At 42.6% G+C, this 26,865-nt stretch overlaps 1 protein-coding gene across 3 annotated transcripts; it reads left to right on the top strand.

The window, feature by feature from the left end:
• Positions 1-24,476, top strand: LOC105278255 (guanylate cyclase 32E). Of its 3 annotated transcripts, XM_011337220.2 has the most exons (23): positions 1-533; positions 10,699-10,910; positions 11,700-11,897; positions 11,974-12,096; positions 12,220-12,415; positions 13,188-13,265; positions 13,854-14,098; positions 16,023-16,168; positions 16,853-16,991; positions 17,224-17,314; positions 17,401-17,612; positions 17,926-18,111; positions 18,184-18,288; positions 18,398-18,469; positions 19,065-19,230; positions 19,463-19,670; positions 19,766-19,900; positions 20,067-20,179; positions 20,256-20,407; positions 20,494-20,592; positions 20,743-20,887; positions 21,032-21,130; positions 21,264-22,039. In XM_011337220.2, the coding sequence occupies exons 2-23, from the start codon at positions 10,716-10,718 to the stop codon at positions 22,037-22,039; spliced, it is 3,879 nt and encodes a 1,292-aa protein (XP_011335522.1). In that variant the 5' UTR covers positions 1-533; positions 10,699-10,715. The 3 variants fall into 3 exon arrangements, with proteins under 3 accessions (XP_011335522.1, XP_011335523.1, XP_019886902.1); XM_011337221.1 differs by lacking the exon at positions 17,926-18,111 and having other exon boundaries at positions 21,264-24,476; XM_020031343.2 differs by lacking the exon at positions 1-533 and having other exon boundaries at positions 21,264-24,476.
• Positions 24,477-26,865: the final 2,389 nt, after the last annotated feature.

Raw genomic sequence — 26,865 nt, 5'->3', positions numbered from 1 at the left:
TGAGGACTCAGTCTGGCCGCGCGCGCCTCCGATCACTGTCAGCTGTTGTTCCACGTCGCCAAGGCGGTCTCTCTCTTCTTCTCTCTCTCTCTCTCTCTCTCTTTCCTACCGGCCACCCACGGGTTTCGAATTTTGCAAACGACCTTTGCACCCCGTGGACTTGTTGCTCTTGTCGCAGCGGCCTTCACGGACGGCGCCGGATCGCGTGGAGAAAATTCGAGAATTCAAACGATTCTTCGCGCCTCGAATCGAATTGGATTCAGCGAGAGAGAGAAGGAAATCGGCGAACTTGAAGCTGCCTGGAAGGTGCTCGTTAGTAGCGAGCACGACAAGGAAATTCGACCCGGGCGAATCTCTCGGTAGTCACGACCACCTGCTCGCCGGCGGTTGTTCAGAAGCAGAGGAGGCGGGAAACGCGTGCCGCGAAGATGAAGCGCGAGTAATCCCGAGGTAGAGACGTCTCGCCGAAGTTTCCGAACATTACCGTGCACCTGCGAGTCTGATTACAAATTACGGATACGACAAGAGGCGAGGTAAGTGAGGTACATTTACTGAATAATAAAGAGGCATCCGCAGAGAAAAGAAAATTGTCTTGTCAGAATTAAAATTAGGCTAAGAGAGATCTATCAAGAGAGAGATCATTTACTATAATATTTGAAAATACGTGTCAACTGGCTTGCAAATTACATGTCGCTTTCAGGATCTATAAGGGATGTCCGATTGAAAAATTGATCTATCGATCTTACTTGGTTCTCAACAGGCTGAGAGCGCGCGGCTCCGCTCACGCGTTAGCTCGTGCGCTTTCGTTGAAATGTTGAAAACATTTTACGACCCGCCTAGAGTGTTAAAATAGTTCGCGGATACGAAAGCGAGAGAGGCTCTTTCGTGAGAACGAGAAATAGACGAGCGCGTGGCGCGCGCACGATCATCGGTCCAGCGATGCCAAGAAAGAGATCAGAGATCGTACGCGACACGCGAACGAACTAAGCGATGCGAGATGCTTCTAGTATCATCGTGACAATTGCGTGAATGACTACTGACAGAAGTGGTACCAAGCGTGTGCCAGCGCGAAAGCTGAATCGATAAATCACGGGCTCACCGGCTCTCGCATATAGAGCAGATTGCAATCATAGAGGGACGCCTAAGTATTGTTAAACGGAATATAAAAAAATCGAGAATTTATACGCGAAATAAAATTCCAGCCAATAAAATTCTTCATAACAGCTCTTATCTGTGCCGTTTTTTCGCAATTCCGACGTCGACGCAAAACATCGTCTTCCGTTTCGTTTATTTAATTTAATTCGTTACTCATTTAACGTAAATTTCTACGTATAAAAACAATTTGCTTGCTACAAAATTTCTACGATCCATAACTTGTCGTCAGGATCACGGAGCTTTCATCTCACGCACTCAGATGCGTGACAAACCGCGCCTCGATTTATCCCGGCATCCACGACCGTTATCTGCTCGCAAAGCTGCTCGGATTCGATGTCACGCGCAAAAAGGGCGTCGCATTCACATGCGGAGTTCATCCGCGAGACTTCCGAATCTATCGCCGGATTAATATTACGTATTCCGTCGCGCCCGTGTGGCGTGACAGATGCGATGAATATTCTCATGAAGCGCACGTCTCGCCGCTGAAGATTACGGATTTCTGCCGCCGGCGGGGAATCCAGATTGGGTGAAAAGCGAGCGCGAGCGAGCCGTTTAACCGTTAAAGGGAAGTTGGAGGAACCCGAGGGCGCCGTGTAATATGATCCAATTACCGGGAAGGTTGCAACCGGGACGGGGAAGGTATTCGTGGCACGACTGATGAATTTTGCGAGAGCAGACGGGTGCAAGACGTGACCATTATCCGCACGTTAATCCTACGTCAAATATTAATCTCGGTAATGCACATGCATTAGTTCTTCGATTCGCGTCCACTTTAATGATCGGATGACAGAATTCTTGCGACATCGCGATTGCGAGCTCATACATCATGCAGTGTGTGTGTCCACGTGTCGCGTTTACAGCGACATTACCATTTGCAAACGATAACTGTCGCGTTACCGGTAGTCATGTACCGTAATTGTCGCATCGTCTTGCGTACGCGATAACCGTCGTGCGACGCGAACGGCCAAGATACACGCGTTCATCCCCTTCGAACACAGGCGACTCGACTTGTGCATGATGGATCGCGCATTGTCCGCTCAACAAGTCATTCCCCCGTGCCATGATCCACGATCCACCTCGTTATCGCCGATGGTGTCCGCGTTAATTGATCTCTCCCGTTCCCGTAAGCCGGCTACAGGGACTAATTAGAAAATCGACGCCGGGAGTAGAAACTGGAGGCACAGCCTCGGGGAGACCGTACGCGCGATGTACCTACGTTGACGCAACGCACGCAGAGAGGCGTGCCTAAAATTCTCTATGTGACGCTGTATGTGACACAGATTTCGAGATCACCTTTCTCGAAAGCCAATAGTCATGACCGCAGTGAGTCACGCTCCCGGCGTTGTCGAGATCTCTTGATCATTCGTTTCCTACATTAATCAGCCAGCCCCGCGCGATCCGCGCGATCGCGCGGCTGTCCTAGAAATTCTGTTTCTCCGCTCTTTTCCGCTGAACGCTTACACTCAGACAAACGACATTCTTTGTCACAATCAGGTTTACATGAAAATGAATGGAGGACAAAATTTTATTGCACATAACATAAGCTTCGTACCTATAAATCAAAAGTTACCTTGTCAAAATAATCCGACAATTTGAGGGAATAGTGCGACATGATGATGATGATTGAATATCAAGTTGTAGTTGTAGTTTTGTCAATTTCTAGTTAATCATATGAAGGAACAAAGCCGCCGTTTTGCCGCAAGTGGTAATCGAATATCGATCATCGATTTCGATAGCGTCATTCGGGAAGTGACGTGCTTTCTAAAAGGAAGCGTGCCAATGTGTGCGTATATGTGCAGGTTTTATTTCGAAGAATTCTCCTTTGGCGTGCACCGCGTATACATGTCACGGCTTCACGTCCCATAGAATATACCGCTGCGCAAGAGAGACGCATATCGCCACATCCCCCGGAGAGGAAACGTCTTATTTCACTCAATGAGATTTATCAGATTCCGCTCGATGCAACGCGATAAGCTTCACGCACGCACACACGTACAGCGAATAGGGGTCATGTGTATGTAGATACATCGTCCACGCGCGATAAACCTTTTTCCATTCCGCGTGTTTTCCTCAAGCCGTAAATTTTCGTCGCGCAAACGCTCGCCGCTCGGCGAATTGCACATTGCCGCAAAAGCCACACTCCAAATGCAAATCAACGTCGTGACGTAATGCGTCTAACGTCGCGTAACTCTCCCCTGTGCGCCTCCTGCGTACGTAACTCTTTTCTATTGCGCTTTTATTGCGTGTTTTATTATATTTGCGACAAACGTGCGTTTCGTGTTAGTTGCACCGCGTAATCGATTGCTGATCAAATATCCACGCGACTGAACATTTCAGTTGAGAAATAAAATGATTACCGTCGATTAATAATTACATAACGGGATATTAAGGTAAGGGAGAAGAGGGAGCATCCCACGCCCGTTTTCTTTCACGCAAGGTTTGAAAAACTAAATGTATTGTAGCATAGTTAATAGTGTGCGCGCATTCCACACGTGTTCCACATATGTAATAGAACGGCTGCGTGTGCGTACGCGAGTGCCCGTGGCGAATTGTAACGCACTCTCGAAGACTACCCGAGGCGCCCGACCCAAAGAAAGAAATAGTAATAAAAACGTGCAACATACACGCCACATTACTTTCTCCAGCGACCTTTATACGCCGCCGGTGGCCCGATTGCGAATTTCAAAGATGTTTTTCTCACGGTTTTCACCAATTAACGTGATATAAAAGTTTGTTATATATAAGGCGATCTGTGTAAAAGAATCATTTTTTTCTATTATGTGTGAGTTGAAACATTTTTAATAACGTTCTAAAAGCATCTATTTGCCATTATCGCAATTTTCAATAATTTACTTTATTCCTGTAAAACGGCTTATAGAAAAATATGTATATTATCAAGAGATATCAAACAAAATTTTTTTAACAAACTACAGAAAATTAAGTTATTGTGCATCGTATCTAAATTACATTCGCAACATGCATTCGTGATAAGTTTAGTAGCAGGAGCAACGTTTATTTGCGATTGCTAATCGCAGGAAATTTATTTAGGCCAAGCGGAAATGCGCGATTGTAATATCACTTGTTGTTACGCGCACCTGTTGCGATCAATCTCGTGCATACTCCATTCGTAGCACTTTTGGTATACGCTAGAACTTGTCACAAGCTTCGAGGATTCGCTATAAATTAAATATTTATTTATGTATTATAAAAAATAGATTTTCTCACACAAATATTACATCACGCTGCATCTAATTTTTATTTTTGCCTATCATCAAAAGACTGTTTTTGCATCGCACAAGAAATTCTAGTAATCTGTCGATTATAATCTTCTGTAATATCTCATCGCTTCATCAGCCCTCACGCACTTTCGACCGTTTAATCCTTCCTTTCTCCCCTAATGAGTGGTTCATTAATTTACAAGAACGATACACGCGACGTATACGCGCGCACACACACACACAGTTTTAAATTGTGGGCACGGCATCCTGATCACTGCGAATCCACGAAGATTAACTTTGTGCTTGACGCGCCGCACCGCCAGATTACTAAAGACAAATGGAACAAGCGATTGTTTGGCGGTGCAATAAATACACTTTTGGTGCCTTTTAATATCATTTCGTTTGTGGCCTCAATCCCGTCTCTTACGATTTCTTTTGCGTAATGGAAGAAAAGATAAGACAGGGAGACAGAGAAAGAGAAAGTAATATACTGAAATAGATGATGTCTATATGACTTTTTTTTCTACGCTACTAAACGACTGTGTAGACGTCATCCTAAATGAGACTTATATTACACTTTCTTAAATCTTTTAATCCATCATCTTGACGAGGCTCATATGTTAGATTCGTCGCTCTATTACGTTTCCTCCTGCGTTCCAATACGGAAACAGATTTTTTTCCACTGTTCCAACCGACAGGGAAAGTCGTGATCGCGTAAATCACAACAGCGAAACGGCCAATCATGTGCCCGTGATCGTTTCTTTCTTTCTGCTTCTCCCTCGGACGCGTAATCTGCAGAGCCGCGCCAAAAAAAAGAGAAAAAAGGAATATCCGCTCGCGGACTGGATTAGTCAATCGTAATTAGCGTCACGAATTTTGCGCGCTGTCGAGCTCGCTGTCAAAATGTCGACCCGGGGGAGGCCCGGGCACGATCGCCAACTCGTTGCGTCCGCGTGCTCCTCCGGTTTCGCAACAAAATGTAAATCGGAGTTTAAATTCTCTCGCTGCACAGTCACCCTCGGGGCAAGTTTCTCTGTCCTGTCGGCTTAACCCCGGAACGCGCTCGTGACTCGATACGTAAATACACGCGTGGTCTGTCAACGCACATGGTCCACATATCCTGCGGGAAACCATTGAATCAAAATAGATATTGTATAAAGTTTTTAGTCAAACAAGAGAGGGCTGATCGAATGCCGGTCGATTTTGTCGCGCGCTCTCTCTCCTCTTCTCCTATTTATAAAGAATTTATAAAGAATAGTCTTATCTGTAAATGCACGTAAAATGTAATTTGCATCGAGCAGAATCTAATAAGTCTCATTGAGTGCAAACAGCGCAATGGAAATTCGTATTTATTATAGTCATACAGAAAGATTTTCAGAAAAAAATAAATAGTATTAGATATTGCATCATTAGAGCTACTCTAAATATAATTCATATCATTATATTCATAATCGTAAGAGAAGCTTTTACGAACAAAGATACCGCGTCTTGCGGTCCTTGCAAACTCGCGAACACAGGCGAAAGTTCCATGTTCAATGTTACAGTTGGATCATTGGCGGCAAATACCACAATACCAAGCGCCGAAACATGTTAACTGATCGTTACAAGAAAATGTGCAGAAGTGATAACACGCGTGTCAAAATCCTCGAAATGACCGATAATTCGTTTTTGATCCATCCAATATCATGTGCAGGCACGTATGGCTGTTCAGGGGAGGAAAATTAATATCGCGCGTGACACGTTTGATAGGCTTTCGCGCAAATACGTTTTTACAAATACGTTACAGAGAATTGCGGATATCGCGACGCCAGAGCGTTTTAACGAACACGTGAGTCTGATCGCTTCATCCGCCGGCGATCCGACAGTATGTTTAAAGAGCAGCAATTTTTTTTAATTAATTTGTATCTAGAGAAGCCACAGAGACGATCGGGCAAAGGGCTGGAGGAGATAAATTAAGACACGCGCCTTATTAAGTTAGCCGGCTGTTTAAAAAGCGTTATGAACGATTGTACGGCTCCGTGCGCAAACGAGACCGCGATAAATGGTTACGCAGAGGAACCGTCGCCGATCTTAACCCGATAACCTGCGCAATCGTCGTAAATAAAGCGGGCAAATAAATCCTTTAAATACATCGCTTAATCGAGTGGTATCTGAAAAAGTGGTACCGCGCTCCGTTAACCGCATTAATTCAGCGGCCGCGTCGCTCGTTAATTCGCCGATTGCATTGCAATCGGCCTTGCATCGGCCGCCCGGGCCTGCGTTTTGACGGGACGAGAATTGACTGTCAAAAGCCGGCAAGCCGTAAGATTAAGCGACGACAGATCCGCAGTTTGTCACCCGGGAGCGTGCAAGCAATCGAGGACGCCAAGTGAAAACGTCAAAAAAAATCATCATTTAAACTTTCTTTTAAAAAAGGTGGATATTTTTCGAGTTCCCTGCAGATACGAGAGTTTTAGAAGAAACAGAAACGATTACAAAGGTTTACAAAGTATATATCCCTGCTCACATAAAGTACAGGGTGTCCCATGGGAAGTTGCTGAACTTAATCAGCTGTCATTTTTAAACGTATGCAGTTATTGAAAAAACAAAAATTGCGTTGGAAAGAGGAAAGTCTGCAGTTTTTAATGGGTATAAATAAAATTTAGCAAAATGTTTGTATATCAGTTTATTTTATTAATGAAAAATATGCTAATAATCAAGTAAGCTAATGATAAATATTTTCAAAGTGTGCACCATCTGAATTTGTACAAAACTCAATTCTTTTACGAAAACTTGTGAAAACTTTTTCTAACATGTCGTCTTTAATGTTGCTGACGACCTTTTTAATAGCTACTAAATTTGACACTGTTTCTGGATTTCCGGCATAACAATGGTCCTTAATGTATTCCCAAAGAAAGAAGTCACATGGATTTAAATCCGGCGAGTACGGTGGTCATTCTAGCCCCCCCTGGGCAAATTTGGGGTATCCCAGACCGATGACTCGATTGCCACAAACTTTATGGATTGTTTCGAAGACCTCCTGGGTTCGATGTGGTGTCGCTCCATCCTGTATGAAATGAAATCCTCTGACCAGGCCTCTTTTTTTGCATGAGGGAAGAATTGTGTTTCGAGAAGCTGCTTGTAACTTTCACCAGTGACTGTTGATTCGAAGAATTGCAGATAAATTCCTTTTACCGAGATCGCAGGCCATGCTGTTATTTTTTGTGGATGTAAAGGTTTAGCCAGGGAAACGTTGGAATTTTCCGACCCCCAAAATCTATAATTTTGTTTATTAACATAACCATTTAGCCAGAAATGTGCTTCGTCCGTGTAAATTATCAATTTTGCATCAAGTTCTCCATCTTCAAACATTCCATTTATCGTCTTGCAGAATTCCACACGTTTCGTCATAGCGCGTTTGGTTAGCAATTGATGCGATGTTATTTTTTATAGGAATGCATTTTCAGGAAATGTTTTAAAATCCTGTGTAACGTTGTTTTGGATATTTCAAGAGTTTGGGCAGCTTTCCGAATGGAAGAATTTGGATTCTCTTCAAAATACTTCTTAATATCTTCAATGTTTTCTTCTGCAGCTACAGACACAGAAGGACCTGGCAGATCATGTCTACGGTCTTGGATAGTTCCATACTGCATAAAATTATCGATAATTCTGATAAAAATAACACAAAACATTATTTTAATGCAGATTTATTGCCAAAAAATGGAGTGACGTAACGCATACGTTTAAAGAAATAATAAATTCTAACCTTTTCAGCGTGTTTTCGCTCTTAACTTTATGTGTTCCGTATTTAGTACGAAACCCCCTGTAAGCATTGCTATAAACTTTTCCTCTGGAAAAGAAGCACTCGACAAGATAAATCTTTTCTTCCGTCGTCAGATTACTCATTTTGACGCGCACGGACTTGCATCTACCACAACCAGAATAAAACTGCGGACACTCAGATGAACGACCGTTAACCGTAAGACCCTTTCTGAAGTTATGGAGGGGAGAACCAATCGTTTACTTTCAGCAACTTCCCATGGGACACCCTGTATAATAATACATATAGGTAACCCATTGTTTCATGTATTAAATCCGTGCGCGATCAAAATGCTTGATGTTGTCTCAGATCTTGAGATGTCAATCTTGCTCCGAGCCTGAGCTGATTGACCCACCAGTAAACGAAATAACAACCCTTCCCGTTAGAAAGAAATTTACAACTCGCGGCGTAACGAGCACGAGTACAACACACTCGCACACCTACCACACACACATACACACATGCACACATTTACACTCGTAAACCGACTCGTAAGCAGTGAAAGCGGCGTAACGAGCAATTTAAGAACGTGCGATTGGTGCACGTCGGGGTTAATTGGTTCGCTGCCTTCGGAGACGAGCGCGTGCAATACCTACGCGCGGCGACGTCGTGCGTTCTCCCCTCGAATTACCTTCCACCTCGCGTGACGCTCGCCCACATTTCGCTACGTGCGAATTCCTCTCTCGAGAGTCCCGGGCGACGACTCTCCTTACGGAGAGTCGTGGCGTGGAATACCGAGAAGGGCGGCGAATCGGCGGCGGCACGCCGTCAAAGCGCGATTTCCGACGAAGCTGCAATGCGTATATACACGCGCGATTCTTAGCGCGCGATCGCTCGCCCGGCACGATTCCCACGACATCGCATCTTCGAGGAATGATTGCCCACCCACGTCGAGATTGTCTAATCGGTTATCAATCAACCGGTTGCTACTCCATGCGACCATTTGATACTACTAAATAAACGGTGTTCTACGCGCGTATACGCGCGCGGCCTTGACGTTACGCAACGACGTCTGTCACGCCGCTGGACCACCTAGACGTGAACCTAGTGGTTTGTCCACGCGAGGACAACAACACGAGGTTTTTGATATATCGTTAAAATAGATCAGTCTATTAATAATGAGCGTGACAGACGCGTACTCACTGCTCCGACAGCCAGCCGTGAGACGAGAGCTCGTGACTCGTGACGGATAATCGTAGCGCCACGCTGACGACAAGGTCCTCCTCAAGCGGACACGCTCCGGCTCTCAAGCTCTCGTGTGATATATCGTTACGTAGCTCGCCGCCGAGCGCGAGACATATTTTTTCGGGGACGTTTATGAGCCTCCGTGACCGGCAATAAACTTCAGGGCACTTCGTTCGTTACGCTTTTCCTCGCTGCTTTAAACAAGAAGGAAGAGAGAGAAAAAGAGAGCATTGCACATCGGACACGGGGTTAAAGAATGGACACGCGATGAATAAAACAGAGGCACATCAAATTTCGGAAATTGTTGATCTCAATCTTCTTCCGCGATGGTATTCGCGATAATGCATGATTAAATTCTGACGCGATATTTTGCGCGCGTGGTAAAAAGATTTTCTAAAATATTATTAAATGCAAAGACGAAGAATTGCTTGCATATCAAGGAGAAGCGATACATCTTCTGTTTCTTGCGAAATTGATCTCTTCCTCGTGGACGAATGAAGTCACCGTGGAGGAGAAAAGTTCCAAGTATCTCGCAGGAACGTAGAGAAAATGTTGAGGAAGAGGAAGTTAGGTACACCATGGGAGATTGATGGGGTTTATTGCGACCCCGCGGAGCTTACTGGTTTCATCCATTACCCACATTACAAGCACCCACCTGCAAACTCATGCTCTTACCGATAAACCTAGTGGACGAAAGACAAACGACCGTCGCTATAGCTGCTCCTGTCCGCAATACTATAAGCAGTTCATTGTCTCGTAAATTAATCACCGGTTCAAAGGCGAATATAAATTTGGTCGTGGCATTACCGTACACCACCGCGTTACACTAGCATTGCATGCATCTTCATTGCGATGTAACGAACGATCCTGAGAGAGTGTATGATAACGCAAACTTCTCGTAGTGACACGTACTATTATGCTATCGATTAGAAGCAAGTATTAACGTGCATATTACAAAACCTAACTTAATTTGAAACAAAAATTTTAATTCTCCTCCGTTAGGAAAAACGTTATTGAGCTTATCTTTTTTTATTGACACTATATATTTCCTTATTTCTTTTACAGCAAATATTTCGGTAATTGTCGAAATAAAAATTAGCACAAAACGCAAAACTATATGCTCAAACAGAGCACATAGTTTTAGAGTTAGAGTTTTAAAAAATTCTCTTGTCTGTGATGAATAAAACAGTGATTCACAATTTTTGAAATATAAATATATAAATAAAAAAAAGCTTTGATATAAAATATCAAAGCGATGATATTTCTAGCTGAACGCATGACTGATTCTTCTTCGCGATCGAAAAACTCATGCAATGCACTGGCAATATTTTCTGCGCGAAGGTTTCGCACAGCTGGGCATGCTACTGGCAAATGTGGAGAGGACGTGTCTGCTTCTGACGGCGATCCACGTTTTTCTGCTGGACGATAAGGGCGTCGATGCGGAGACGTTCACTCTGGGTTACATCACGGGCTCGAAACGTCGTCCCAACGATCTAGAGTATCAGCGTCCTGGCTTGCAAATTTCTGGAGCTATCATTCTTGCCGTGGAGGAGGCGAGTAATCGTTGTTCTTGCTGCTTCGTACCGTAATACGTTGCTATCGGGCGTGATTAGCGTCGCGGAAGCGAATAATTAAATTTAACAGTTTCAATCACACGGAAACGCGATTACCCCGGCGAGCATCGATTACGCGAAACTGGAACAACTTGCGGTTATGTGGAATGAGCGTGTTCAGTTCGTCGCACTTGAAAATTACATCAATTATCGTCAACCAATCAGAACACAATTTAGAGAATACCTCTTGAGCATACGGACGTATTCGAAGATTTAGAGCGATATTCCATTCTTATAACGTGATAGTCTTAAGTATACCTTTTTGATACTAATACAGCTATCTGATTAGCTAATAAATATTTTAAGATCGTATTATATTTAAGACGATTTTAATATAAGAACGGATTACGAATAGTGGTCTTATACTCATATTTACGCGCTGCATTCTGAGAAAAAAGAAACGAACATTGTTATTTCAATGAATTTGCTAAATATTAATCAAATTAAAATCTAAAATTAACTATTTTCTGATGAGTCTCTCTAGATTTATCTTTATACTGTAAATATTTAAGAAATGGACACGTTAGAAAAAAAGAAACGTTTAATTACATATACTCGATAAGACATTTAATTATCGAATAATATTAGATATGTAATTTTATCGTAATTTTATGAAGAGTTTCAATCGGTTAATCGTAAATAACGAGAATAATTATAAACTATCCCTCGAACGTCTTATTTGTCTTGAGAGATTTCTCTTAGTAATGGTTTTTGTCACTTGAAATACAGGTGAACGCTGGTGAGCTTGGCAGGCGAGGGCATAATTTAGACTTCCTTGTGGCGGAAACGTTTGGTGAAGAGGAGACTAGTATTCTCATGACTGCAGATTTGTGGAAGAAAAACATTAGTGCATACATCGGGCCGCAAGAAACCTGCATACATGAAGGCAGGATGGCGGCTGCATTCAACATTCCTATGATTTCATATGTACATAAAAATTAAATTAAATTAAAATTGAAATTAAAATAACATAGCAGACAAAATAGATAACAATTGTTTCTAGTTTTGCACGCATCAAGAGACATCAGACAAAAATGAATTCCCGACATTCGCGAGAACGCGACCACCCGATATGCAAATCTCCAAATCCGTTACTTCAGTTTTGATCGCGTTCAATTTCACCAAAGTGAGTATCCTACAACGCACGCTGATAAACCCGTGCTGTTAACGTTAACAATGATAAAATAAAATATTAAGTGTAAACATTGCGTACTTCTGAAGATTGTCTTGATTTGCATTTCATTTTCAGGTAACTTTTATGTACATGAATTCGACGATGTTCGAGTTCAACAAGATGTCAACCGTCGCGACGACGATTCTAGCGTCTTTCGCAGCGGCCGGGATTGCCGTAAATTATATCCGCAGCTGGAGCGAACCGTATTATGCCACGCACATGGAAAATCCGTTCCACGAGCACGTCAGAGAAACATATCGCGAAACGAGAAGTGAGTGAGGACGTGTCAGTTAGCTACAATATTAGGTCGGTGCATAAGTTCTTGCCGGTGAATCGATGAATGGAGCGCCTCAAAAGATGACTCCTTCTTTCAACGTGATAATCGCACGAAAGATGGGAAAAAGAATAGAAAACGATGGATAGACATCGCGATGAAAATACTTTGATTAATTGATGCTGCATCAATTGTTTCATTTCAATAAAGAAAAATCGCGTTACACTAGCGTAAAAAAATTGCAAAATCGGCAAGACCGACCTAATAGATACAAATCGCCTTCATTCATGTCGTCGTGTCTCCCAGAATGATATGCGTCGCTTCCCGACGCATTTATCATCGTCGGGAAATCATGCAGGCCGGCTTCCTTCACGGACAGGCTTTCGTTTCCAGTTGGAAAGTTCGGTTGCACGTGTATCTTTTTTCTAATCGACTCGCATACGCGAACGAGAATAGATTACCCGCATTTCGGCGGGTTGATTTATAATCCGCCGTGCGACACGGACGAAACGGGACTTGCATGAGAAACAACCCGCATACTACGAGGGACAAGTGTTCAGAGCTGCGAACAGACATGGCTTGTTACTCGTCTCATTAGTCACGCACCTATTTAGACGTATTAAGTGAGACCGGATTCTAAAAATAGATATCTACGTGGCCGGTTTCAGCGATCTCGTCAATCTCCGGCCGAGTGGACGCGATAAACCACAAACCGGAAAGACACTCCAGCTGCGATTTCCTTAATTTGCACGCGATGTGTGTGTTTCAGTTTACGTAATACTCGGCCGTTACTACGAACACATGGGACTTCTGATGGCTCTGGATGAGATGAACCTCCTGGAAAAAGGTATAAATTTCCTGTATATACACTGAGAAAAAAATGTAATTGATCCAACGAAATGTCTTGTCACGGGGTGCCAACAAAATATATACTTATTTCAACAAGTTATATATTGAATCAAATATATAATTGTTGGATTATAATTCTCATGTGTGTAATCCAAGAACTACATATTTGTTTCAATATATAACTTGTCGAAATAAGTATATATTTTGTTGGCACCCCGTGACAAGACATTTCGTTGGATCAATTACATTTTTTTCTCAGTGTAACATATCTTGAAACATAATTGTCACCGTGGCTTTTATTTTAAAGGCTGACTCTAAATGTGCTACCAGTGCGAGAACTCAATCTCACTTGTCGACGAAGCCAAACCGACATAAAAATGAAACAATAGCCACCGAGGATGTTAATTTATTTTTCTTTTTTTCATTGCTACTAAATTCATTAACGAGCTTTTAAAAGAAATGCTTGTCGCGATGATACCGTTCTCCGTTCAATCTACGACTACTTCTCATTACTACTACACGACTACGTCGTCGTGTCAGTCATTTTCTGTCGTAAACGAGAATGTTGAGCGATCTTACGTCGCAGGCAATTATTGGGTCGTCGGTGTGGACATCGAGCAATACGACGAGGCACGGCCAGACAAGTATCTTCGAGGACTGTGGCAGCACGAGACGAATCCGTCAATCGTGAATGCCTATCGCAGTTACTTCAGCATCGTTGCATCCGCGCCAATCAATCTGATGAATTTCACACGACTGGTCAACAAGTACAGGCAGAAGCCACCATTCAATTTTACAAATCCGTTGGCGAACATTGGCGGGTTGGTTCAGGTGACTATTAAGAAATTACAAGAGCAAGTCTCTTGTAATTTTACGAATCTTGAAACTTTGCGAAACCCGGCTTTTAGCTTCAAGATTGTATCTTACGGAAAGGTCATTGCTTAAAACTACTTAATTAGAAGCTATTAGGGGTGTGATTTAGTTTTGAGGGTTTTTTTTGCTCAAAAACGCATGTATTTAAATATGATAATGAATGAATACCTTAATCAAAATATTTTCCTTCGTTTTCTATAACTTTTTCCCATCTTTCTGACAAGAGATGGATTCCACCACGATAAAATCACTCTTCTTTTCAGTTGATCCATTCGTCGACGAATTTTCGTACTTCTTCGAAATTAAGAAAGTGTGTATCCTCTAAAGCGTGTTACATCGACCGGAACAAATAATAATCGCATGGAGCAATGTCCGGAGAAGACTTGCCATTCAAGCTCTAATAGTGTTTGTTTCACTGACAACGCAACGTGAGGTCGAGCGTTGTCACGAAGAAGAATCACTTTCCGTCGTTTACTCGCAATTGGTGGTCGTTTTTGGTCCAATGCTTGCTTCAACTTGTACAATTGGTGTCGATAACCATCAGCCGTGACAGTCTCATGCGGATTTAACAGCTCATAGTACACTATCCCACCAAATACAGAGCATTACTTTTCAACCGTGAATATTGCGTCTCGGAGTGAAATGTTGATGGTTCGCTTGGATCCACCCATGATTTTCTGCGTTTCGGATTATCAAAACAGATCCACTTTTCATCCCCAGTAACAATCCGAGACAAAAGACTCTTCTTTTTTTGCCTGGCGATCAACGAAATGCAAATGTTCAAATGGCACTTTCCGATAATTGATGTCGAACCTATTTCCCTTCTTTCTGAATTTTTCCCATTTCATGTAAATGTTTGGTAACTGTTGTACGATCAACATTTAATGCTCTGGCAAGTTCTGAAGTGGATTGTGTTGGATTTTCGTGCAATAATGCTTGCAAATCTGCATTTTCAAGCTTTCTTGGTTGTCCCGAGCGTTCTTTGTCCTTCACATCAGTATCACCACTTTTAAAGCGTCCAAACCAGTATTCACACGTCTTAATTGATGGGGCAGAATCACCACAAGTTTCCACAAGAATTCTATAACCGTCAGCCGCAGTTTTCTTTTGATTAAAAAACAAAAGCAACGCATGTGGAAAATGCTAAAGAGCTTTCGGAAGTTGCATTTTTACGATGATATAAACAATAAACACGACTGTTATTGCATCTATTGCTATAATGCTACTAAATGTCATGGATAATGTCAAGACTGTAAGAAACAACAGTTATCGGAAACAGCTATTGGAACAAACTGACACTACGCCATCTGTTGCAAAACCCTTAAAACTAAATCACACTCCTAATATTAAAAGCGTATTATTCAGCTGATACTGAAAAAGAAAAGCCGAAGCGGAAGCCTTTGTAACACTCTACGTATAGATACTTCAGCGTGATCGCTGCTGTCTATTCCCGTCGCGAGATGCTGCATTCTCGAGCCTCATTGTTGCGCGGGATATCATTCTTGGAATTTCGCTGCACGGCTTTGTGAGTCATTAGCGCGGAAGCTGCTTGACGAGAGTTTGATCTCGCTGAAACGCTGTACGCTAATCGCGCGTTATAGCACGGTCAAATTAAAGCCTACGCTCGATTATGTGCAATCTCGCGCATACCGCCGTAGGTACCAAGATTCTCTTGTTACTTCCGCATTATACAATAAATAACGATGCGGCGGAGCCGCTCTCGCAAAGAGCATCTTCAAGATTGTTGCACTCGTTCCCGCTTTGTCATTACCGTCTTCCTGGCGACGACGCTCGTCGTCGCATAAGTCGTAGCATATCTGACGAGCACATCGTTTTCTGCTCTGGTCCCGAGGCATAATTGTTGCTTCGTGTTCGAAGGCAGATAGTACCGGAGACGGCGTACCTCTACGACGCGGTGCACCTCTACGAGAGATCGCTGCTGCGCGCTCTCGACGAGAATCGGGACCCCCGTAATGGCAGAGAGATGATATCGGCCCTGTATGGTGTTCATTACCGGAGCGCGATGGGGTACGTACACGTGAAAGATACGCGAGAAATGTAAAGATCGCTGGACGCGATCGCGCGTCGATTTTAACATGTAAATCTGATGCGATCCTGTCATCACCATGTCATCATCATGTCACCATTTCCATGACTCGAAAGTTTCCCGAGCTCCGATTCTCGAGGATCGTCGTATCCTCGAGGATAATCGCCGTTTGCATACCGTAACGAGACGGAGGAAGCCGGAATCCGGATGATTCATCATACGCGTTCACCGCACCGAGATTCGCGAGCCGGTGATCAAAACGGAATTATTGCACGCCTCCTCGACGTGCACGAGGAGGAGAAAGGGATGAGGAGGGAAGGGAAAATTCACCGGCTGATTAAGAGCGGATGTTGCGCTCTTAATCTTCGTGAAGATCGGATGTCGACTCGTCTGGGAGACGTTTCAATCGTTTCACCGATATTCTATATACATCATACAGAACGAGAAAGAAAAATTATGTCTCCGTTTACATCGGACACGTAATATTTCTTTCTCGTTTTGTATGATGTATTTCGATTAAAATAATAAATTTATAGCGTGAAATTTTTTAATTCAACGTATGTGTGCTGGAATTGCCTTTGGATGCACAACGATACGCTGTCGAATTACCTAGCTTAAACGAAAATAACGGAACTCGCATATCAAATACGTACTCAATTCTGCAGCTTCATGGTGTCGATAAACGAAAATGGCGATGCCGAGGGCAATTACACCGTGATTGCGCTGGATAATCATCCTGTGAGAGGCTATGGGCTTTATCCAATAGCACATTTCATCGGGAAGGAGGAAGGTACGAATTTGCCGGTAAGCGAACTATTCTCCTCGCCGTAATATTATCCTGAGATGAAAGAACATGAGAATGTAGCCATCATGTATCTTCATCAATTGATAACGTTGTCAGATTGATACATTAAAGGTGCAAGATCCTATCGATATTATTATTGATCACTAAATTCACTAAATTCTATTATTTATTAATTCACGAAAAAAATTATTATTGATCACTAAAGTATTATAAAATATTTTAATGATTCAGAAACTTCGATTAACCAGAGATATCTCGTGGGTCGGAGACGGACCACCGGTTGCGGAACCTTACTGCGGTTATCATGGTGAAAAGTGTAACTGTAAGTATGATATACAAATTTATTCAAGCATAATATAATAACGCGAAACGTTCTTCACGCACGACTGCACACGAATTCTATTACAGCTCACACTGGCGAAATCGTGGGTGGCATCGCCGGGGCATTGGCGTTCATTATCACGTCGATCGTTCTGATCCTCTACAGGAACTGGAAGTACGAGCAAGAATTGGACAGTCTGCTCTGGAAGGTGAACTACAAAGATATCGAGATCAAGGAGAAGAAAGAGAGAGACGAGACAGCGGGAGCCAACGAGGCGCCCGCAAAGTGCAATTCCAAGGTAAGTGCCTGCCTCGACGCTGTCGCGCTCGTATCCTCAGGGAAGTATTCTCATTTCCTTGTGTTCACCTCCGTCATCTCATCCCGGGTGATCAGTTGCACAGTGACCGAAATCACTAACGTTCGCGAAATAAACCCGACTCCGCCTCTGCAGTTAATTTATCGATCTTTTAAGTACAGCTCCTGAATGAAACGTTAAATTTTTCGAAATTTCGGGACAATTCGTTAAAACAGACGTTTCTAACGACTTTCTAGAATAATTGTAGATCTCTGTAAATGTACTGTAAATATGTCAATACTGTTTTCTCGTAAAGCAACCAACAACCCAACCCATAGTGCGTACCAGCCAAGTCTCGCTGAGCTCGAATCCCGATGCGGATTTTCGGTACTCCATGATCTATACGCAAATCGGAGTGTACAAGGGACGAATTTTCGCTGTTAAAAAAGTCAGGAAAAAATCCATTGACATCACACGTGAGATGAAGAAAGAACTGAAAATAGTAATGCTTGTCCGAGCTAGTAGTATTTACTTAATTTCAACAATTTTATGATAACTCTTAAATTATTTTCAGTTGCGCGACTTAAGGCACGATAATTTGAATGCGTTTATTGGCGCGTGTACCGATCCACCTAACATATGCATCGTCATGGAATATTGCGCTCGTGGTAGTCTCAAGGTCGGTAAGCTTAATAATTAATGTAATTACGATTCTCGGTCAAGACTTTGTCACTAACTGTCATACTTTCAAATCTCTGACGAAATACTTAGCAGACAAACATTTCTAGGATATATTAGAGAACGAGGACATAAAACTCGACAATATGTTCATAGCATCTCTGGTTGGTGACATCATTAGGGTGAGTTCTTTAATTTTCTTTTGTGTTTATTGGCTGCTAGATATATTAGGTTTTTCCTTTTCAATTTTTCCTCGATAATTAACGTATACCTATAGTTGCTCGAAACTTATATTAAATATCTTCCTGCACTATTGGCATCAGGCTACTAGATGAAACGTTCGTGACATGAGAACGGCAATTTCCAAACTTGCCAAATTGCTTCCTCTGCTTGCGAACTTTTGCACTCCAGAGAAGGGACGTTGTTCGAAACTTTCATAGTTCTGCAATAATCACCGATATTCGGAAGTTTCTTCTTTTATTCTATTTCACAATTTTCACTTTAAGTTTTAGTCTCGATACACTTCTATTCTATTTTCTTGCTTTTCGAAAAATTGACTTCAGTTGAACAATTTCTTTTCTTTTATTTTATTGACTTGAGTTGTTAATGTTTCATTATTAAAACCTGGTGACATTTTTCTTACAATAATAAATAAGTATAGATAGTGTGTTTTGATGTATTTTAAAAAATTCGCAAAAGCGAGATCCTCGCTTTTAACGTTCGGCCTCGCGCATCAGAACCTCGTCACTTCCAAGACGTAAAGATGCTGTCTTTTAGGGTATGATCTATCTTCACGAGTCGGTCATAAAGTACCACGGGTCGCTGAGCACATCAAACTGCCTTGTGGATTCGAGATGGGTCGTAAAACTGGCAGATTTTGGCCTCCACGAATTTAAACGAAACGCGGAATGCGATCCCTGCGACGTCATAAAAAAATATCACGGTAAGCATGAGAAGAAGCATCCCACGATGATTTTTGTATCATTATTGCGAACTTTCAGATTTTCCGAGCTTTAGCAATTTCCACATTTTGTTGTAACGTGTAACTTTTTAAGTTTAATTAAAAAAAATATGAACTAATACAATCTTGTTGATATCTGTCATGTAATGTGACAAAAATTACGTCAGTTTTATGTTATTATGTTAATTAATATTTTATGTTGCAATTTCTGCAGGATTATTATACAAAGCGCCAGAATTATTGCGCACTACTCGTGTCGGAGAGCCTACTGTTCGCGATTTCCAAAGAGGAGACGTCTACTCCTTCGCCATAGTGCTTTACGAACTTCAAGGGCGACACGGACCGTTCGGCATCACGCAGTTATCGGCAGCAGAAATTCTGAAAAGAATAATCGCGAGAGATCACGGAACACCACCGTTCAGGTGAGCCAAATTTCCGAAAAAATAATTGCGCTAGAATTTACGGTGTTGCTCGCAGACTAAAATCTATTCGATGTTTCCTCGTCATATGATTATAGACCGCCGTTGGACCAATTAGAGAACACTTTTGATTTCATTCGTGACTGTTTGTTGGAATGCTGGGCGGAAAATTCGGAATTACGTCCGGATTTCAAAATCATCAGGAACAAGTTGAGACCGCTGCGGAAAGGCATGTGAGTCTTCTTCATAATGCAATATTTTACAAAATGTTTGATAAGTATCGACGCGATTAACTTGTGCTACGAAAAGTAATCCTCGCGACAATTTCAGTTAGGTCTGACTTGATTGATTTTGTTGGTCTATTTATAATAAATATAATCTATTTTTCTTTTTTTGCAGGAAAGCGAATATCTTCGACAACATGATGGCAATGATGGAAAAGTACGCGAATAATCTTGAGGCACTTGTAGATGAACGCACAGATCAACTGACTGAAGAGAAAAAGAAAACAGGTCGCTCTTCTCAGACTAATAATTACAAATTGTTTTTAAATATTATCACGATGAATAATTTGCATTTTCTTTCTAGATGCACTGCTATATGAAATGTTACCACGTTACGTAGCCGAACAGCTGAAAAAAGGACATAAGGTGGAAGCTGAAAGCTTCGATTGTGTCACCATTTACTTTAGCGACATAGTTGGCTTCACATCTATGTCTGCGGAGAGTACGCCGTTACAAGTGAATATCATACGTGGAATACGTCGCAGTATTCATCTTATTCATCAATTAATGTATTAATATTTTTTTAACTTACTTTTTTCTAGGTTGTAGACTTTTTGAACGATCTTTACACGTGTTTCGACTCGACAATAGAAATCTATGACGTATATAAAGTCGAGACCATCGGAGATGCATACATGGTGGTAAGAATCACAAAGTTAAAATGTTTTGTAAAAGATTATCTACAACATCTCTATGTCGCATCGCATACAAATAAATCGTCATTAAAAATTGTTGCGATAATTTGCATTTGCACACGTATCGTTGTCTAATAGCGTCCTATCTCTTCACAGGTGAGCGGCTTGCCGATAAGAAACGGTATTCAGCATGCCGGTGAAATAGCGAGCATGTCATTGTGTCTTCTAGACGCCATCAAGCAGTTCACCATTCGTCACAGGCCACTTGACAAACTGCAGCTTCGCATAGGAATACATTCCGGTACGCCTTAAAATGCAGAGAAAAATACGAAAACACGGCTTTTGCTCTTTATGCCAGTAGGAGAATGCAGCGTTTTGTATCCTAGATCGCTTGAATAAGATAACGCGAGATTCTAAGTTTTAACAAATTCTAATTTGTTGGTAGGTCCAGTATGCGCGGGTGTCGTCGGCTTGAAGATGCCGCGTTACTGCTTGTTCGGCGATACGGTGAACACGGCTAGTCGTATGGAGTCCACAGGATCACGTGAGTGTCATCTACGATTTTATATAATATTTTTTTATAGAATAATTAATTAATAAATTAATTTACTAATTTACATTTCGTATAATATATATTCTCGATACATAATTCTTGTATTTTCACACGCGATTTGCAGCGCTGAAAATTCACTGCAGCAGCGAGACAAAGCAGTTGTTGGACCAGCTGGGAGGGTTCAGCCTCGTCGAGCGCGGGCTAATATCTATGAAGGGCAAGGGCGAGCGTTTGACGTACTGGTTGATTGACGAAGATCCGCTCTTGCGCAGCAAGCGCAGCATGGAAAGGGCGAGCAAGCGAGATGGTACCAAAAAATCCATCACGACTGATCCTTTAGTCCCGCGAAGTTCCCTGAAGAACAAGTCTCTGGTCAGGTCGACTTTCACACGATGTTCCAGCGAGTCCCCGAAACGTCTGCGATTTGCCAGCTCAGACCAGTTGGACCAGAAGGCTGCCAGAGTAAACAATCAGCTGGAGTCGATAGTGGACAGCAGTCCCTGCAAGACGAAGGTCTCGTGTGCGATGCGATCATCCTGCATGGAGAACTGGAGGTCCTCCAGCAACTCTTGTCCCTGCGTCGAGAAGCTCTGCGATCAGGAGGCTCAGCCAGAACTGACAGAATATGAACTGCCATCGGATACAAAGAACGTGCCGCTGCTGCAAACTAGCGTGATCTTTAGCAATGAATCCTCGTGCCTGCCACGTGTTGGAAGCAAAGGCTTCCGCTTTGGCACACCCGGAATACTCCAGATCACTTGTAGATCCGCGCCCAATAGTCCGAGACACAGCACGACGGTGCTGAACGCTCAGAAGCGAGCGGCACAGTCTAACGAGGAAATCGATGGCTGGGACGCGATGACTCCGTTGATTTACTATCCGGGTGGTCGTTTGGATTGAAGGGAATCGATTGCGATTGACGCGAATGATGCGGGTGAAATAGAATTGACATTCGAAGCGATGATGAGCCACCGTCGTCATCAGCACTTACTGAGCTATCTTTAAATATGCGTGACTTTCCGACACAATTTTAGAATTTTTAGGGATTATCTTTGAATATTTTGAGGAATTATTATAGATGAAATTGACTGAAATATGGATACGTCGAGCGTGATTAATTTGTATATCTGAAAAAGAAGGATATTTCTGTAGAGAGGGAGAGAGAGAAAGAGGAATAACTTGACAATCAGGAATCCTGGAAAGAATTTCGCCGGCAATGTACCGATCAATCCGTTATAATTGTAACTTCGTACCAGTACATTTTTGGACAAGACTCCTCGCTTCAAGTACACAACGTACCAAAGCATGCTGTACGTACAAACAAGATGCTTTATACGCGTGTATACCATCGCGTTAAAGTATTAGAAGCTAATTATCTTCCACACACAGAAACAATAGAATATTCACACGCAAAAGTAGGATATTTCCTAACGTTAGAGCATAGACAATCGTTAAAGGCTCGTGTTTTTTAAGTAAATGTCTAGTCAACGTTACCTTAAGTATCCGTGTTCATTTATCTTCCAACATTTCCATCGTTACTTAAGACAGAAGGTTGATCTTTCTGACGAACGTTCGTCCAACCACCGCATAAGATGTGGCGAGAGTACATTAATAATATATCATTAATAACGCATCATTAATATTCCTAAATACTTTTTAGAAAACTATGATTCATTGATATACAACTATCTAGTTCAACAAACGATCACTTTTAGAGACAAGCTTATTCTTACGTGTGTTCTCTGTATTTCTCCTTAAGATGCGTACGTCAGGGAAACGAGATAAGTGAAATAAAAGCTTTTTCCGTGACGTTACCGCTCTCTTTTGAAGAAGAGCTTTGTACATTCTCCTAATTTCTAGCTTTCATATTCTCCATCTTGAACATCACACGCTTCTCGGCTTTTGCATCGCTCATTGCAGCAATGCTATTAATAGCAAATGATAACACAGACTATTTCTGTGTTCTCGCTTACATTTGAATTATTATTCTAATTTCATGCGATAGAAAATACGGCAGAAAGGAGGAACAAGAAGAGAACAGAGGCGCACATTCCCCTTGATTTCCCTCGAAATTCGTGTGCGCGCTACATGATGTACATGATTTATGCAATCTATACGTATGAAAGTGCAACGGCTTCAAACGTAACTCGTGACACGCAAGCGAGGCGTGATAGAGTGAGCCGGCGATAACGCACAAAGATCCATAACGTTATTATTATTGGGGAAATTAATTAAACGCGAGCCGGGGTGTGCGAATCGACGCGATTGTGCTCGCGCATTGCGCACGTATCGCATTATATTGTACTTCTGTAGTCCCCCTTTTATCTCTCTTCACGCGCAACCATCCGCTAATCGCCGCTTAAAAAAGCGAAGCAAAGTCGACGCGTCGAATAAAACGGCAGCCGCAGCGAAGGACAGCGGCCAGTCGTGCTAAAAAAGAAGACAGACAAGAAGCGAGCCGCGTGATTTCAGATTATTTGCCTCAATAAAGTTTCCCTATAGCTTTGTTGAACATTACGCACACCATTTTGTTCACGATGGACCTTTGCGCCGCGTCGTCTTACGCGAATGCACATCGAGTTATCATCTCGCAGGAGCGACGCTGCGCGCAACATGTCCGTCTTTGTCTCTTGGTATACTCTGTAGTATGCGTCTGACAAGTCTAATGATTTAATGACGATCTGGATCATTGAAATTGAAATCCGGAGGAAACCGGCGTAACCGGAAATGCTCCAGTTGGATAAGTGCGTTAATACGCTCTCGCGTTCTCGTAACGCGTATTTTATTAAATTACACTTGCTGGAAAGTAACGTAATCATTCTTGCTTTTGCATTAAATTTTATTAAAGCGAAGCGTCAATGGAGAGTGGCTCGGCAGAGCTTTTGCAGAGGTTTGCACATTTCGTTATGCGCATTTAGACGCAGGCAACCGTCTGCGACTGAAAATATCGGCGACGACGAAGAATGCCGCGAGAGGTGATTCCTCGCTTCAGTTTGCGCGTTTCGTTACATCGCCGATGACGACAAAAACGGCGACGACACGTCGGCGCCTTTGCCTTACGTGCCAACGAGCCGCGCAAATGCAACCGACTCCTGAATTTACTGAATTGCGAATCACTTTTCACGGACGGTTGCAAGCGAGTTCGCGAACTCGACTGGCACGCAATTAAAACTGATGCTTTAAGCAAAACGTCGCGTAAAGACAATTTGAGTAGCAGTCTTGATTTCGAAAAAAATACAGAATTCAGTATCGATATAAATCGAGCAGTCCTAATAGAATGATGATTAAATTTACATTTGTGGAGTTGTTAAAATATCGAACGCCACAGACTGAAAAATTGAAGAGAAAAAATACAAAATTCAGTATCGATATAAATCGGGCAGTCCTAATAGAATGATAACTAAATTTACATTTGTTGGAGCTGTTAAAACGCCGAACGCCAACGGACTTTAAAAAATTGAAGAGAATTCAGTCGCACGACTCGCTAACGACGAGCAAACGAACACCCTGTATAACGAGGCGACTCTTATATACAGAATGGGGTACCGTCTTATTTACGTTGAAGTGGTTGTCGGCCAACTTAGAGCAGTGGCCATCATCCAATCAAGCCGAACAATTTAAACAGCCCGGATTCACGCAGCGAAATCATTTAATATTTGACGTCAAGCACGATTATCGTATAACGGTACGTAATAGCCGTTTGTTTGTACAGGTTGCAAGCGGCGCCGTAATTTTCAAATGGTGTATCTGTCGCCCTGAGAACGACGACGTCGTCGGGAAGCGCATCGTCGTTTTATTAGCAATGTTGCAAAACGTTCCGCGGGCGAACAAAAATCCAAGTCATCGACACGTGCGCGTTAACGAGCGTGTAGCTTCCTGCACACAACGCACACATTCGCCACAAACACATTTATCACATTATTAAAATTCGAATAAAACCCGACACATCGACGTACAACGATTCCCCAATACCATTCAACGTATAATTTAGATGGTTTTTCGTTCACGCCAGGTGGATTACGAAGATTCGCTGTGATACGTTGATATAATCATATTTCCATAATTTTAACAGATAAAAATATCAAGACAAAATAACAAGTGCACCATGTTCTTCCGTTATTACCAGACAGTTATTATTTTGCGAATGTAAGTAATTGCATGTTAAACTATTATTGGCGTGTCTCAACGCATTTATGCGTGTCGGTCACCGGTAGCCGTCACGACGGTGAACGCATTACGCCGCGATGCGTCGCTTTAAATGAAATTACAGATTGCGTATCATCGCGTTCTTTATTCGGCAAAATGTGGAGCGTTTTGCAAATCCGAGATGCTTTTTGTCACCAAGCGTACAAATAGTTGCTGCAAATAAGTATTCGATGTGATGCAAATAAGTACTTCTCGCGCGATCGCCGGACGACAACGTTGCGTTGGTACCGATCCTCGTCGGCGTTATTCCGATTGAAGCGCTCGTACGGCCTGTAGAACGTGTTCTTATTAGGCTTTCCTTCCGTCGGTCGCGCCTATTTATAGACGCGGAATTATCTTCATCCGTCGCATAGAAACAATACGACGATAAAAAAAGGGAAGAGGAACGTCACGCGGGACCGATACCACTCGCCGAAGACGCGACGCGCGTATATATCCGCTTCCGCGGGAGGCTCGTCGGCGAATTGAGGGCTACCGATCGGCATTCTTCCTGGGCAAAAGGAGAGCGGAATGAGGCGATTTGCTGATCGACGCAGCCTGAGAATTCCGTCCAATTGCGTCCCGTGGGACGTCGCGACGAGACGCGATTCTATCACGGCGTGATGTAGCGCGCGTTCGTTCGCTCGCTCGCTCGCACCTGCGGCGAAAACGAGTTGTTGTCCACGCACATGCGGTTACTTTACATAAGATATGCGCGCCTAGGCCGGCAGAGCTGAAAATAAACTCGTCGCCGCGATTCGACACGTTCGATCGCGACGACCGACACCGTTGTCATTTAGCCTGATTTCCATCGGCACGGTTTGCTGCCCGGTGAGCGAACTCTGCTTCGTCGATCGAGTCACGTTCCGCGTTTCGGTCTCATCGCCCCCGACGTGCCGCGATTCGCTAAATTATTTCTCGGGATGATATAGATATATTGCCACTCGGACGCATTCATCTTCCGAAATTCACTCTTCGAAGTCACTCTTGTGTCTGTTATAACGTCTAGTGTTTTTATAGTGACGAATTATTCCGATTGATTAACGATAGGTCCCAGATTCATTCTGTTGTTAAAAATAATGTGCGATCAATTGCATGTATTAATATATAATTTTTATGCCACACGATGCATAATGTATGCAAGCGGCGGGATAAACAATTTTCTTTTCATAAAAGATTATTAAAACTTTAATTTAGGAAAATGTAGGAAACACAGGCCAGTTGTTTTAAATCTTATTTCAACAGTTAGTAAAGTTGTCGAGTGAGTGAGTACCAAATTTCATTCCTTATTTTTTGTGAGAAATTTTTGGGACGAATAACGAGGCGAATAACGGAGTTTATCGTTAGAAGATTTAAGCGGTTCACATGTCACTATGAAATTTTTATCACACGTCTTTTAACTTTTTGCATGTGGATTCTGTGACAGAATAAGAATATCTCAAATAATGTCATGGGCGGGAGAGACGCGAGAAGAATCCGCGCGTGTACCACACGGCGCGGGTATACAAGTATACCATACATGACAAGCGCCGAATGTTGAC

This window comes from Ooceraea biroi, chromosome 10, assembly GCF_003672135.1.
Source record: "Ooceraea biroi isolate clonal line C1 chromosome 10, Obir_v5.4, whole genome shotgun sequence".
Classification (NCBI taxonomy): Eukaryota; Metazoa; Arthropoda; class Insecta; order Hymenoptera; family Formicidae; genus Ooceraea; species Ooceraea biroi.
The sequence above is the reverse complement of the archived record's forward strand: the minus strand, read 5'-3'. Positions and strand labels throughout refer to the sequence as shown.